The 15,752-nt window shown below is 40.6% G+C and overlaps 1 protein-coding gene across 1 annotated transcript in view; it reads left to right on the top strand.

Moving 5' to 3' along the window:
- Nucleotides 1-15,383: 15,383 nt before the first annotated feature.
- The window catches only part of ERMP1 (endoplasmic reticulum metallopeptidase 1), a 48,134-nt gene continuing 47,765 nt past the window's right edge, over nucleotides 15,384-15,752 (top strand). Inside the window, exon 1 of the mRNA XM_036738961.1 lies at nucleotides 15,384-15,703. Coding sequence (XP_036594856.1) covers nucleotides 15,384-15,703 — 320 coding nt within the window. The remainder of the gene's footprint in view (nucleotides 15,704-15,752) is intronic.

Raw genomic sequence — 15,752 nt, 5'->3', positions numbered from 1 at the left:
TCATGGCTCTACCAACAATGGATTACTGTGCCTGTCTTTTTATAGTCTATGGCAATGTTTTGTCAAGATTGCCAATTTTCTGGGTGTGAGGTGAAAACTCAGAGTTATTTCGAATTGTAAAAAAAAAAGATTATTTAAAGTTACATCTTTAATTGGGCTTTGTGCTATTTGGGAACCCCTTTTCTCTTCTGTATTTGAATTATAAGATTTAGAGCCAGAAATCACATTAGAGAGCTCATCTGTCAACAGACTAATTAATTGGTCAATCATTCAGCATTTACCAACTACCTACTATGTACCAGGCACTGGGAATATAAATACAAAAAAATAGAGCAGTTGCTATCAATCAACAAGCATGTATTAAGCACCTTCTATGTGCCAGGTTTAAGGAGCTTCTAGTCCAATGGGGGTGATAAAATGTATATATACAAACATATACAGATTAAATATATAACAAATACAAGGTAGTTGTATATATATAATGAGGGGAGGGAATTGTTCAGGACACTCCTAATCGGTTGGTTTTTACCCCTTCCCACCTCCATCCCAGTTGATGAAGGGGGTCAGGTAATAGAGACAAACACGTATTAATGTGATAAATTAAGTGTTACCCCTTTAAGGTGTGAAGTTCTTCCTTAAACAAATTAGAAGGACAGTCAGGATTTATTTAGCAGAGGAATGATTGGTAAGAGTCATGCTTAAGGAAAATCAGTTTGGCAGCTGTGTGGATGATGGATGGCCTAGGGGAGACACGAGTCAGAGAGACCAATTAGGAAGTCACTACAATTTAGGCAGTGGGTTATAAGGATCTAAATTAAGAAGGTGGCTTTGTGAAGAGAGAAAGAGTCGGTTGTGAGAGCTCTTGTGGAGGCACAAATGATAAGAGTTGGCTACTAACTGAATATATGGAAGGGGGGAGGAGTCGAGAATACTGAGGTTTTCAACTTGGGAGACTAGAAGTCCACTGGAGCCTTTGACAGAAATAAGGTAGGTTGGTAGAGGGTGGATTTTGGGGAAAAGATAATGAATTCTGTTTTGGATGTGTTGAGTTTGAAATGGATGCCTATGAGAGATCCAGTTTGAAATGACCAAGAGACATTTGATGATGTGGTACTGGAGGTAAACGGAGAGACTGGGACTGCAGTTACTGATTCATGAGCTGTCTGCATAGAGATTATAATTAAATCCATGATGAAGTCACCAAGAGAGAAAAAAGAAGAGGGACCAGGACAGAGGCCTGGGGGACACCCACAGTTAGAGATAGTGATATGGATGATTATTCAGCAAAGGAGATTGAACAGGACTGGTTAGATAGCTAAGAGAGAACCAGCAGAGAGCAATATAATGGAACCCCAGAGAGGAGAAGGTGATCTACAATGTTTAATCCAGCAGAGAGGTCAAGAAAGATGAGGACTAAAAAAGACCACCAGATTTGGCAATTAAGAGGCCATTAGTTAGAGGGGATGTAGGAAAACCGGGGCACTAATACACTGTTGGTGGAGTTGTGAACTGATCCAACCATTCTGGAAAGCAATTTGAAACTATGCCAAAAGGGCTATAAAATTGTACATACCTTTTGATCTAACAATATCACCACTATGTCTCTGTCCCAAAGACATTTAAAAAGGAGTGGGGTGGAGTGGGGAAAGGACCTATTTGTACAAAAATATTTATAGTAGCTCTTTCTGTGGTAGCTAAGAATTGGAAATTGAGGGGATGCCCATTGTGGCTAAACAAGTTGTGGAAATGATAGTGATTTAATATTATTGTGTTATATGAAATGACAAGGGAGATGGTTTCAGAAAAACCTGGAAAGACTTACATGAACTGATGCAAAGTGAAGTGAGCAGAACCAGGAAAACATTGTACACAGTAACAATACTGTAAGGATGATTACCTGTGAAAAACTTAGCTATTCTTAGTAGCATAAGGATCCAACACAGGGGTAGGGAGCCTGCAGTCTTGAGACCACATGTGGATTCATTCAGAGGGCTGCACTTGAGGACCTAGAGGGCTACATGTGGCCTCCAGGCTGCAGGGTCCCCACCCCTGATCTGAGACAATCCCAAAGGACTCATAATGAAAAATATTATCCATCTCCAGAGAAAGAATGAATGTTGTCTGAATTCAGACTGGCGCATACCGTTTTTCCCTTCCTTCCTTCCTTCCTTCTTTCCTTCTTGTCTTTCTTTCTGAGTCTTCTTGCACAAAATGATTAATATGGAAATGTTTTACATGATTTTACATGATTGCACATGTGTAACTATATCAGATTATTCACTATTTCTGGGATGGGGGAGGGGAGGGGAGGGAGGAATAGAATTTGGAACCCAAACCTTAAAAAAACAATGAATGTTAAAAATTGTTTCTATGTGTAATTGGGGGGAAATAAAATACTTTTTTTTAAAAAGTCATTGGGATCTTTCCAGCCAAGGAGGCTACTTGAAAGGGAGGCAGGTCCTTCAGCTCCCACATATCTACTTCAGCAAAACCCTTAAGTTCACCCCAGACCAAACAATAATAAAGACATACAATGAGAAGCTACAATAAATTAATTTTTCCACCCCAGAAATACACAAGGAGTCAGGCAGAAGCCTGGAGACAATAGAAAAGGATGCTACCAATAAATCCAGGGCCAGTGCTGGCAAACAAACCCAGTCTCTCAGTGTGACCAGAGATTGCAAAACATGAGGGTGGAGGAAGGAATGAGAACTTGCTCTTGCTCATAACTAGAATGTATGAAAAAAGTATATGAACACGGATCAGGGGCAGAGGGTGTGAGGCAGCATCATTTGAGCCTCATTCATCTGAAATGTGTTAAAGAGGTCTTTCTCTTTTGAATGATCAGTCCACCCCAGGCTTTCTCTCTCTCATGGTCTCAGGCTCCCTCTTGGTCATGGTTGGTGGAAGCAGTGTCTAGGCCCCAGAGACTATTCAAAAATCAGTCTCTATTCTTATTCCAGTATCTCTGCAGTCTCTTCAAAACTCTCACCTAGGGTGTTCTAACTCACCTGATACTCCGTTAGACATCCTGCCTCTTGCAAGAGACAACACAATCTCCTCAAGGCACAGTCACAGCTCCTACGGTTACCTGTCTTATGTAGGCAAGTATGGGGTATATTTGCCCATAAATACTAGTCTATAATGACCAGATATAGACATAGACACACACACGTATAAACATACACACAGACATATGTATGCACACATATACACATAAGTGTATGTGTATCTATGTATAGAATTATCAAACTATGTAATGGGGAAAGTAGCCATAAAGCCTAATCCACAGAAGTGAAGGAACCTAACTTTGATTCTGCTACTGACTACCTGTGTGATCTTAGGCACATAATTTCTCTGGGCCTCAGTCTCTTTATTTGTAAAATGAAGATGGACCTCTAATATTCATTATAGCTCTAAGTGCTATGAATAGTCTCCTTCCTTGTTCTGTTATTAGATAGTAAGAATGTGAAGAAATATATGGATTGCCTCGGCTTTATCAAAATTTTAAACTTTCTATAGTTCCATTCATTGGAGCCAAGCATTCTTTTAACTCTTGTATTATTGGCCACACTGTCCCATAAGTAATGAAGAATATGCCTGGGAATGATTTTTTGGGAACAGGATCCCTTTTTGGTATTTATTGTTGCTAATAATTTTCTAATACATCTACTCTGCTTACAATATTAATAATATTATAATGTGACATAGTGGAGAGAGCTGAGAATTTAGATAGGTTCATATCTCAGCTATCCTTTTGTTCTATCCATATATGTTCATGGGCAAGTCAATTCCCTTCTCTTGGCCTCAGTTTCCCCATCTATTAAAAAAGAGGTTAGAATAGATGATTTATGGTTCCTCGCACCACTAAATTCAATTATCAAAAGGAAACTTGGCCGTTGCTACAGACATTTGTAACCTCCTTATAATCATGAAGTTAAGCATCTTAGCAGGTCCCTACCTGATATCTATTTCCATCATAAGAGAGCTGTGAATATGATTAAAACAACAACAAAATTTCTGAGCTAAGAAATGATTTTGGGAGCCTCAACTTACCCATACCTAAACAACAATTCTCTTTACACATTTTGGATAAATGTCATCCAGCCTTTGCCTAAAGACCTCCAGCAGAATCCACTATCCTCTAAGGCGGTCCATTCTGCTTTGGGATAGCTCTAATCGTTAGGAAGTTTTACTTTATAGGAACCACAAATTGCCTCCTTGCGTTTCCCCACATCTAGTTCTGACCTCTGGAACCCAACAGAACAGAGCTAATCCTATTTCCAAAGGATAGCTCTTTAATTGCTTGAAGCTAGCTAATAGGCATCTGAAGTCCCATGCTAAGTCTTTTCTGTTCTACCCTAAGCCTCTACAATTCTTTCAGTATATCTTCATATCACATGATCTCTAAGTCCCTCCAATCTGGCCATCCTTCTTTCCACACTAATAAGCTGGGTGACCTCCAGTTTATCAATGTACTTTGTAAAATGTAGCACCTAGAACTGAACACACTATTCCAGATATGGTCTGATCTGGCAGAGTCTCATGAGACTAGAACCACTTTATTCCTGAACATTGGGCCTCTCTTAATACAGTAATTAGAACCTCTAGATCTTTCATAGGCAGATTGCTAGATAGCCATGCTTTTCTTCCATAGAAGTATTCTATGGAGCTGATTTTTAACTCATGTTGAAATTTGAAATTTTATACTTAATTTTATCTCATTAGAGTTCTAATGTTCTAATTTGTTGAGATCTTTTTAGATCCTGACTTTGATCCTGACAACCTCTTAGCTATGTCTCCTAGCCTTGCACCATCTATAAATCTGATAAGCTTGCCATTTAAGTCTTTATCTAAGTTATTATAGAAACAACTCTGATGGAGGTGGGGCCAGCCATCCCCACCAGCCACCAACCAATTGCCCCACACAAGGCAGGAAAGCCAAGCAAAGTTCCCAGAGGGAGATATAGGAAACAACAAATCAAATTATCACCACCAACTTAACCATCATAGTCCCCTCAAAGCCTGATGGACACAGCCCAGGACCCCCACCCAAGAGCCTTGGGAGTAGCATTGATTCCTGCCCAGTGCCCTCATCCATCATCTCGGGAAGCAGCCCCTGTCAGAGATGAGCCTGGCCACTGCCTTTACAGATGCCACAGCTTCTAACAACCAAGAAAAGAGAATTCTTGCCACCAAAAGTCCTTGACACTATCAAATGGTTCCACATCAGTTAATGATATGATTTTATCAGTGAAAATTACATTAAAGAAGAGAAATCAAAATCTACTTTGCTGATGTACCCTAAGGTCTGTGGGACTTTTCCCTCTAACTTGATGCTGAAGTTTTCCATATAGATTGTCTGCCCCATTAGAATGTGAGCTCCTCAGGAGCAGAGATTATTTTACTTTTCTTTTAGTATGCCCAGCAATTAGCACAGTGATTTGCCCTTATTAAGCACAAGTGCTTAAATACCCTTAACATCTACTAGATGATAGACTATAAACAAGCCTCTAGATTCTTCTAATTCCTAGCCCCCTATTCAGTAAAATGAGATTGATAAGAGATAGTGTATATAAAATGTTCTTCAAATCCTGAAGCACAGTCTCTATATATTTACTATTCTGTCCTTCACACTTCTTTTCTCCCTGACTTCAAGTCTTGGACATAACTAACCTGCATGATCTGCTCTTGATGAAGCCATGCTGTGAAGGTTGAACTTATCTGATTAAATACTGTAATGTTCTAAGTCTTTACTATTATTGAATTAAAAAACCTTTTAAAAATGAACTTGAAGTCCCAGCTAAAATCATACTTTCTACAGGAAGCCTCTCCTGATCTCCCTTAATTCTAGTGCATTCTCTGCATTAATTATTTCCAATTACAGTTTATTTTTACGTAATTGTTTGCATTTTATCTCCTCCATTAGACTGTGAGCTCCTTGAGAGTTTGGACTGTATTTTATCTTTCTTTGTATTTCCAATGCTTAGCACAGTGCCTGGCATATATTTGGCCCTTGATAAATGTTTATTGGCCCACTGTTGACTGATTTGACAAACATTAAAGCAGTGAACTTTTCAATATACAAAAAACAACATAAAAGAGGACTGCATATGGAACTATAAACTCGACCACAGTTTTTAATAAAATGTATATTGTTGAACATGGTAGCAGCAAAATTTTATTGCCCTGTTTTTGCCCCCTTCCGAATTTCCTTCTGCTCTCTTGTGCATATTTATTTAAATGTTTTTAAATTTATATTTAAATTTATATTTAAAAATTTATTTTATTTTATTTTCTTCTGTTGGGTTCAAGTTAAGTCTCTGACACATGCTGTCTTCGTGACCCTGGGCAAGTGACAACTCTCAGTGTCCCAGGCAACTCTCTATGGCTGTAAATTGCAGAGAAGTTACCATCATTATTGGTAGAGGGACTTCCTTTTCCAGAGTTCCCTGTATTAAGGAAACCAAAGGTCACATCCAGAAAAAAAAAGTGATTACTATTACCATCCACCAACTCTTTGCCTCATAATTTCCCCCATTCCCTTAGAAGCCCTCTCTTAGAATAAGTATAGATAAGCAAGACAAATCCATACATTGGCATGTCTGGAAATATATGTCTGATTCTGTTCCTCTAGTCAATCACATCTCTGCCAAGATATGGGAAACATGATACATCATCAGTCATGTGGAGTATGATTAGTTATTGCATAGACTAGAGTTTTTAAGCCTTTCAAAATTGTTTTCTTTTATATTATTACAATCATTGTAGTAATTGTTCTCCTGGTTCTTCTTTATTCTGTAATTTGTTCATACAAGTCTTCCCAGGCTTCTCTGAATCCATCCTTCCACTCCTGATATTAAACATCTCTCCTGTTGCCACCTTAGCACACATGGGTCCTTAAATGTTGTTCTCTAGACTGGTTTACTATAAGGAGGTCCATTGTGATCCCAGTTTTCAGGGCTATGGATGAATGCAATGTTTCCACAGTGTGAATTCATGGAATCAGGTTTTGAGCAGTAAGGGACTTCAGGGGTCATCTACCATTGGAGGTGGACTTCGAGAATGACAGCACTGACAGGATCCACAGGACATCTTCTGCTCCAGCCATCTGCCTTCAGACATTTTTCAAACATATCAACTTGCTGATCCCTGCTCTTTTGGTGAGATGTAGGTCAATCCATATAATGCTTGCAAGAAGCCATATGCCATAAGATCATAGGATTAAAAGCTGTAAGTAACCTCAAAAATCATTTAGTCCAAACTCTCCTTTTACTGGTGATAAAAATAAGATATTAAGAGATGATGTGACTAGCCCCAAGTCACACAGGTAGTAAACAGTAGAGGACTGATTCAAAGATAGGATCTTAAATGGCAAAATCAGTCTCTTCTCATATACCCTGTTTCCTTTTGGCAGGATTGTCTAGGTTGCAAATATCTATTCTATCTCATACAGATGAAATAGTTGTTTGTTTTTTTCCTTGGGGTATTAAGGAAAACAAGCAGCTGTAGAAGCTGTTTTGGGTCACAAGGACTCTGTAGTCAGAAGAAGGTCAACTGATTCAATAAATGAAACCTTTCCAGAGGTCAGGTATTCAGGACATTGCAGGAAAAGTTTATAGGTTTAGAACCGGGTCTGAGGTAAGAATTATTATTGATAATGTCACATGAGTCTGTACTCATTGATCTGGCTCTACTAATGTATTTTTAATCTTTTTCTTTTTCAAAGTTTACTGAATTAAAAATACAGAAAACTTAATATTATCTAAACTGCTGACTCATTCTCTCTATGTTCCAATTTGTTATCTGAACCCGAAACTCAGTTTATAAGTAAAAATAAATTATACTGCAGGAACACAATGTATGATCCTCAAACAAGTCCCTTGAAATTGGCAAACTCTCGCATTCTTTTCCTTTAGTAGGAGAATTTCCTTTCAAGAAAAAAAGTAATGAAAGTCTAAACCAATGTTATGACCAATGTTAGGAGTATGTTGAGCCATTATTTTCTTGGATAATAGGATGTATTTTAAAAGATGGTACTGTGTGTAGGAACAAAGTCATTTGACAGCAGTTAAATTGACGTTTTTTAAATTGTTCAGTGATATAGAATCATATAAATCATTTAGATTTAGAGATCATCTACCCCAACCATATCCTTTTACAGATGAGGAAAATAAAGGCCAGAGTTTAAGTAATTTGTAGTTACTTAAACTTGTGGTTACTTATAGTTACTTAAACTCTCCTCTGGGCTCTGATATCCTCATCTGTAAAAGGATATGGTTGGACTAGATGATCTCTAAATCTAAATGTTATGATTCTTTATCACTGAACAATTTTTAAAAATCTATTTAATTTCTGTCAAATGACTTTGTTCTTAAAAGCAGTACTGTCTTTTAAAATATACCCTATTATCCAAGAAAAGAATGGCTCAACATACTCTTCCTTAGTCATAAATAACGTTGATTTGGACTATCATTACTTTTTTTTCTTGAAAGGAAATTCTCCTACTAAAGGAAAAGAACCCAAGAGCTTGCCAATTTCGAGAGACTTGTTTGAAGATCATACATTGTGTTCCTGCAGTATAATTTACTTTTACTTATAAACTGAGTTCCAGGTTCAGATAACAAAACAGAATACAGGGAGAGTGAGTCAGCAGTTTAGATAATACTAAGTTTTTTGTATTTTTAAGTTCAGTAAACTAAAAAAAAAAAAAAGGATTAAAAATACATTACTTAGATTCAAATCAATTGCAGCCAAAGGTGGAAAAAGTCTATACAGTCAGTTAAAACAAGACCTGAAGCTGGCTGTGGCTCAGATCATGAGGTTGTTATTGCAAAATTCAGACAAATTAAATAAAGTAGAGAAAACCTTCACATCATATAGGTATGACCTAAACAAGATATCTTAGGAATATGAAGTGGAAGTGATAAATAGATTTAAGAGATTAGATCTGGTAGACAGAATGCCCGAAGAACCATGGGCAGAGTTTGCAATATTGTACAGGAGACAGCAACAAAAAAAAAATTCCAAAGAAAAAGAAAGCAAAATGACTGTCTAATGAGGCTTTATTGATAGCTGAGGAAAGAAGGAAAGAAAAGGTAAAGGAGAAAGAGAAAGATATGCCCAATTGAATGCAGAATTCCAGAGGATAGCAAGGAGAGATAAGGTTTTCTTAAATAAGCAAGGCAAAGAAATAGAAGAAAACAACAGAATGGGAAAGACAAGAGATCTCTTCAAGAAAATCAGAGATATCAAGGAAATGGTTCATGTATAAATGGGCATGATAAAAGACAAAAATGGTAGGGATTTAACAGAAGCAGAAGAGATTAATAAGAGGTGGTAAGAATACACAAAAGAACTATACAAGAAAGATCTTAGTATCACTGAGAACCACAATGGTGTGGTTATTGATCTAGAGCCAGACATCCTAGAAAATGAAGTCAAGTGGGCCTTAGGAAGCATTGTTAACAATAAGGCTAGTGGAGATGATAGACTTCCAGCTGAGCTATTTAAAATCACAAAAGATGATGTTAAAGTGCTGAACTCAATATGCCAGCAAATTTGGAAAACTCAACAGTGGCCATTGGATTGGAAAAGATCTGTTTATGTCCCAGTCCTAAAGAAGGGCGATGCCAAGGAATGTTCAAATTACCAAACAATTGTGATCATTTCACAGGAGCCAAGTTATGCCAAGTTATACAAGCTAGGCTTCAGCAATATGTGAACCAAGAATCACCAGAAAAGCAGGCTGGTTTTTGAAGAGGCAGAGGAACTAGAGATCAACTTGCCAACATTCACTGGAGTATGATGAAAACAAGGGAGTTCCAGAAAAAAAGTCTACTCCTGCTTCACTGATGACACTAAAGCCTTTAACTGTGTGGCTCACAATAAAATGTGGCAAGTCCTCAGAGGTGGGAGTAGCAGATCATTTTACTTGTCTCTTGAGCAACCTGTGTGCAGGTCAAGAAACAACAGGATAGAAAATGGAATGTGATTGGTTTAATATTAGCAAAGGAATAAACAAGGTTGTCTATTATCACCTTATTTATTTGAGTTATATGCAGAGTACATGAAGTGAAATCCAGGTTGGAGGAATCAAAAACTGGAATTAAGGTTACTGAGAGAAATATCAACAATCTCAGATATGTAGACAATACCACTCTGATGGCAGAAAGTGAAGAGGAGAGAAAAGAGAAAGCCTCTTGTTGAGGGTGAAAAAAGAGAGTATAAAAGCTGGCCTGAAGCTTAACATCAAAAAAACTAAGATCTTGGCAATTGGTTCCATCACTTCTTGTCAAATAGAGAGAGTAGAAATGGAAACAGTGTCAGATTTTATGTTCTTGGGCTCAAAGATCACTGCAGATGGTGACTGCAGCCATGAAATTAAGGGACACTTGCTCCTTGGAAGGAAAGCTGTGCAAATCTAGACAGCATACTAAAAAGCAGAGACAGCACCTTGCTGACAAAGGTCCGTATTGTCAAAGATATGATTTTCCCAGTTGAAATTTATGGCTGTGATTGTTGGACTCTGGGTGATGCAGAATAGACATTTTCAAACTGTAGTGCTAGAGAAGGCTTTTGAGAGGCCCTTGGATGGCAAGGAAATCAAATCAGTCAATACTTAAAAAAATTAATTCAAGAAGGTCAAATGCTGAAGCTAAAGCTTAAATACTTTGGCCATGTAATGAGAAGACAGGACTCATTGGAAAAGACCCTGATGTTGGGAAAGATTGAAGGCAAAAAGGAAAGGGGATGGCAGAAGATGAGATGGATAGAGAGTGTCATGGAAACAACGAACATGAACTCGGACAGACTTTGGAAGATAGTGGAGGATAGAAAGGCCTGGAGTGCTATGGTCCATAGGGTAATGAAGAGTCAAACAACGGAACAACTGAACAACAGCTGTCACATCAGAAAGTAGCATAGTCAGGATTTGAACCTATGTCCTCTAACCTGCGTTCCCCAGATTCATTATTTCATTTCCTGTGTTTGTGCCTTTGCATAGTTTATGTGCCATGCCTGGAATGCATTCTTTTCTGACCTCCGCCTCTTTGAATCTTCAGCTTCCTTCAAGGCTCAGCTCAGAGGCCACATCCTCTGTGAAGCCTTCCCTGATCTCCCCTGTGGTTAGTGTTATCTCTCTGTCTCTCTGTCTCTGTCTCTCTCTCTCTGTCTCAGTCTCTCTCTCTCTGTCTCTCTCTCTGTTTCTCTCACTCTCTCTGTTTCTCTCTCTCTCTCTCTCTGTCTCTCTCTCTCTCTCTCTCTCTCTTTCTCTCATTCCTTTGTCTCTGTCCATACTTGTATGCTCCCCACCCCCAAGATAAGGTCCTTGGGGCAGGAGCTTTTGGTTTTAACTTTGTACCCCCAGTTTTTAGGATAGTGCCTTATTAATTGGAATTTATTTATTTATAAACTTATTAATTGGAATTATTCCTAACTGGAATTTATTCCTAAGCTACTTCTCTTTAATTATCTCCTTTAGAAACCTGGACCAAGGACTGGCTTTCTGACGCTAAGTTTCTGTTGGCACATTTCCATGCTGGAATCAGTTTGTAAAATGTTCTCCTAAGGATTAAAATTATAGTGCTGAACACTCTCCTTGCTAATTAACTCTAGGTATGCTGCCTTGTCCTCTTCCCCCACCTCTCCTCATTTAGCTCCTTTCTACCTGACTTCACATCCTTGCATTCCTTGAAAGGAAAACTGAGTTCTAAATTGGGCTGCTATTTGAGATAAGAGAGTAGGGATACATAACTCCTACGCCTGTGTCTCAAGTCCTGCAGTTACCATCTTTACAAGGTCACAAGGCAAAAATAGTTATGTCTAAATCTCAAGAACTGGTGAGCAATCAGATGTAAAAGTTCCATTCCAGACAACTATGTAGAAAGGTAAGTGTCTCACTGGGAGAAATCTAGCCATCCAGCTGGACCTGTTTGTTCAGTGGTTCAACTAGTTGTAGGAGGGAGGTTAAATAGGGGAGGATGTGTGTGGCTGCATCAAGGGCTGTGAGAATGGCATCCTGCTCATTTGTTCCACCAACTTTCTAATGAGAAGGGCCCCTGAGTACAAAAGTGTTAGGAAGGAAAAGTAGTGACAGCTCAAATTTCTGTGCCTCAGGGAGTTCTTAACCTGGTGTCTGTGAACTTGCTTTAAAAAAAATTGATGAGTCTATTTCAACATAATTGACTTTCTTTGTAATCTGGAGTATTTTATTTTATGTATTTAAAAACATTATTCTGAAAAGGGGTCCATAGGCTTTGCCAGTCTTGCCAAAGTGGCCAAGGACGCACAAAAAAGTTAGGAATCCCTGGGCTATATGTATTTATTCTGCCATATGGCTTCTGGAACCTTCTCAGACCAAGCAATTAGTGGTACTTTCTGGCACAGGGCAAGCTCTTAAAATCACAAATCTGAGAGCATAATTTGGTCCCTTGCCCTAAGGCTAAAAAATGGTTAGGGTCTAAACATAAACAAGAAAAACCCAGTTAGACTTCACTTCTCTATGGTTTTGGTCTCAGCTTTACTATCTCTGAATCTAAAAGGCTGGGATCTCTCCAGCATCCTGGAGTCTTCATAAATAGCCTGTATGGTTAGCAGTTGTAATCCACCTTCAACTATAAAGCAGATACCCCATGGGAGTGGAGCTTTGGGTTGAAATGTATGCTTATTTAGGCAACTCTGGAGAGTTGACAAGTAGTCGTTTTAGGAAGGGCCCTGGGCTTTAATCCCATCTTTATGACTAATTTACATTGGATCTCAGGCTTGTCATTTGCCTCAACAGTGGTTTAGATTCTCACAAGTAAAATTATAATTGAAATGGCTTTAAAAAACAAAACAAAAACCTCTCTAAACACCATATTCACCATCACTGTCCAATTTGCTGAATGCTTACTGGGTGTGTGGGTGTGAGGCTGTTCTAGGAAGGATACAATATTTAGAGAAAAAAAGTAGGTTATCTGTGGTTTTGTTGGTGTGAAAAGTCCCTCCTTCAACATATATTGGAACCCATCTATAATTTAGACATAGAGTGCTGCCTGAGTCTCGGAGTGGTTGACTTCAATCAAGCAATAAACATTCGTTAAGCACCTAGTCTATAACAATGCGCTAACTTACCGGTGATACCGAAGCAAAAGATAGTCCTTGCCCTCAAGGAGTTTACAATCTAATGAGAGACAATATGTAAACAAATATAAACAAAGCCAGCTTTGCTTAATTGGATAAATAAGAAGTAATTTAAGGAGGTGGTGCAGTGGATAGAGCACTGGACCCCACCCATGAATGCTCATCTTTGTGATTTCAGTTCTCTAAGTTATTAGCACTTGACCACATCAAAAAGCCAACAATCCACAAAACCTCTGTTTCTATCTAAAAGCAAGAAAGGATGGGACATCAGTCAGTCAATAAGTATGTATTAAATGCCTACTACATGCCAAGCAGTACTAAGCCCTGGGGCTTACAAAGAAGGGCAAAAGATAGTCCCTGATCCCATGAAATTCACCTTCTGTTGTTTGTTCTTTGTTTTTGAAGAGGACCAGTGACATCGTGGCTGATGTCTGACTTGGGCTTGAATTGGATTTAAGTGAGGCAGATTTGCACAAGGTTGTCAGCCTCACTGTGTCTCTCTTCCTGAGTCACTGATGCCCAGTGGCAGAATGAAAGTCGACTATTGATGGTCTGGGATGCAGTGGATGGCCAGCTCTAAGCTGCTTTGGCTGCCTTTATTGTCCTCATAACAAATTTTTCTCTCTGCCAGTTCCCCCAGGGAAAGTCTCACATGCTTGGAGCAGAGATACATTTAAGGGACAGGTTTGAGGTCCATTGGTTGCCTTCAACAGGCTTTAGCCTGGTTTAGCCAGTTCATGCGGGTGTGGCCACAGCACATGCTAAGGCTTCCTGGAGACACGGGTGTGGCCAAGCAGTGCTAAGCTCTGGGGTTAGAGAACGCCAAAAAAACAGCCCCTCCCCTCAAGGAATTCACATTCTAATAGGGGAAACAAGTTCATAAAAACAAGATATATCTATATTTGTATCTGGATATCTTTGTATATGTACATATATAGAGAGATAAGTATAGGCAGAGATTATTTGTGCACTGCCTGGAACATAGTGTTTGACATAAGCTTATTGACATGTGCCATTTCTTCTTGCTTTTAGATAGAAACAGAAGTGCATATGTATATATACACACATACATATATGTATATATGTGTTTATATCTAGATAGATATATTGATAGATACCTAGATAGCATATATATATATGAGAGAGAAAGAGAGAGAGAGAGAGAGAGAGAGAGAGAGAGAGAGAGAGAGAGAGCTAGAGAGAGAGAGAGAGAGAAGCGGCCTGGAGTCAGGGAGACTTGAGTTGGAATCCACTATCAGACACCCAGATGTGTGACTCTGGGCAAATCACAAGTAATTCTCTTTGTCCCAGTTTTTCTGTAAAATGAGCTGGAAAGGGAAATGAATGGCAAACCACTCCAGTATCTTTGCTATGAAAACCCCCAGAGAGGTCATGCAGAGTCTGAAATGACTGAGCAACAAAAGGTCCTCAGGGTCATTCAATTGGAGAGAATATTGGAGGGAAGGCACTAGCATTAAGGGGTTGCAGAAAGGCTTCTTGCAGAACACAACGTTTTAGCTTTGACTTAAAGGAAGCAAGGGAAGCCAGGGGGCCAAGGTGAGGAAGGAGGGCATCCAAGTGACAATTTACAGAGCCAGGAGTTGGAGTATTTTTGTTTGCTAGGAAGGGCAAGAAGACCACTGTCCTGAATCTTAAGAATACATGTTCGGGAGTAAAGATAGGAAGGGGCCACGTTCGGAAAGGCTTTAAAAACGAAACTGAAGTTTGTATCGGATGCTAGAGGGGCTTTGGGAAGCCCGGGATTTTATTCGGCAGGGAAGGTGAAGCCTAGGCTTTGTCCCACTTCGTATTTTCATTCCGCCCGGAGCCAAGCCCACTCCATCTGCGGGCTGCTGGGGGCGGGGTTGCGGAGGGACTGGATTGTCGTGTTCGCTTTTACAGATCGTTCAGCCCTGTCCATTTCCTGGATGCCTTCCTAAGTTTCCTTTCAGTTCCAATGAAGCTCCTGTGACTCGGTCTTCCATTCTGGAAATTTCTGCCGTCCACCTGAACTGACTCCCCCAACACACCCCGGTCCGCACGCCCCACCCCGGCCCGCCCCTCCCGCCCGCGAGCCTGCCTCCGCCCAAGGAGGCGGGCTCAGGGCAGCCTGCCGGACAAGGACCAATCAGCACAAGTTTGTCCCAGTGCAGTTTCCGTCCGCTCCTCAGGAGGCGCTGCCCGGGCTGCCGGGGCGCCAGCGGGCAGTGGCGGTTGGGCCGGTGGCCGCAGCGGGGGCTCGGGGCTGAGGGCTCGCGGCCATGGAGTGGGGCTCGCAGTCGGCGGCCGTGAGGCGGCTCCGCGTCGGCGGGGAGCGCCGAGGGATCCCGGCTGTCCCGGAGCAGGAGGAGCGGGAGGCCTCGGGGCAGGGGCCGCTCCTCGGCGCGAGCGCCCGGGACTGGACGCGGAAGGGGAGCGACGGCGGCCGGGCCGCGGGGTCCGGGCTGTCGGAGGCGCGCGCCGCGCTCGCGCTCCTTCTCTACCTGCTTGGGCTCCGGCTGCTCGTGCAGCTCTCCCTGCGGCAGCTCGTGCTGCCCTCCTCCTCGGGGCTCCGCCCGGAGTTCAGCGCGCACCGAGCCCGGTATGTGCCGCTTCGCTCCCTTTCCTCTTCCTACCGTCCCCTCCACACG

This window comes from Trichosurus vulpecula, chromosome 9 (assembly GCF_011100635.1).
Source record: "Trichosurus vulpecula isolate mTriVul1 chromosome 9, mTriVul1.pri, whole genome shotgun sequence".
NCBI lineage: Eukaryota > Metazoa > Chordata > Mammalia > Diprotodontia > Phalangeridae > Trichosurus > Trichosurus vulpecula.
Note: the sequence above shows the minus strand (reverse complement) of the source record. Positions and strands in the feature narration are given on the sequence as shown.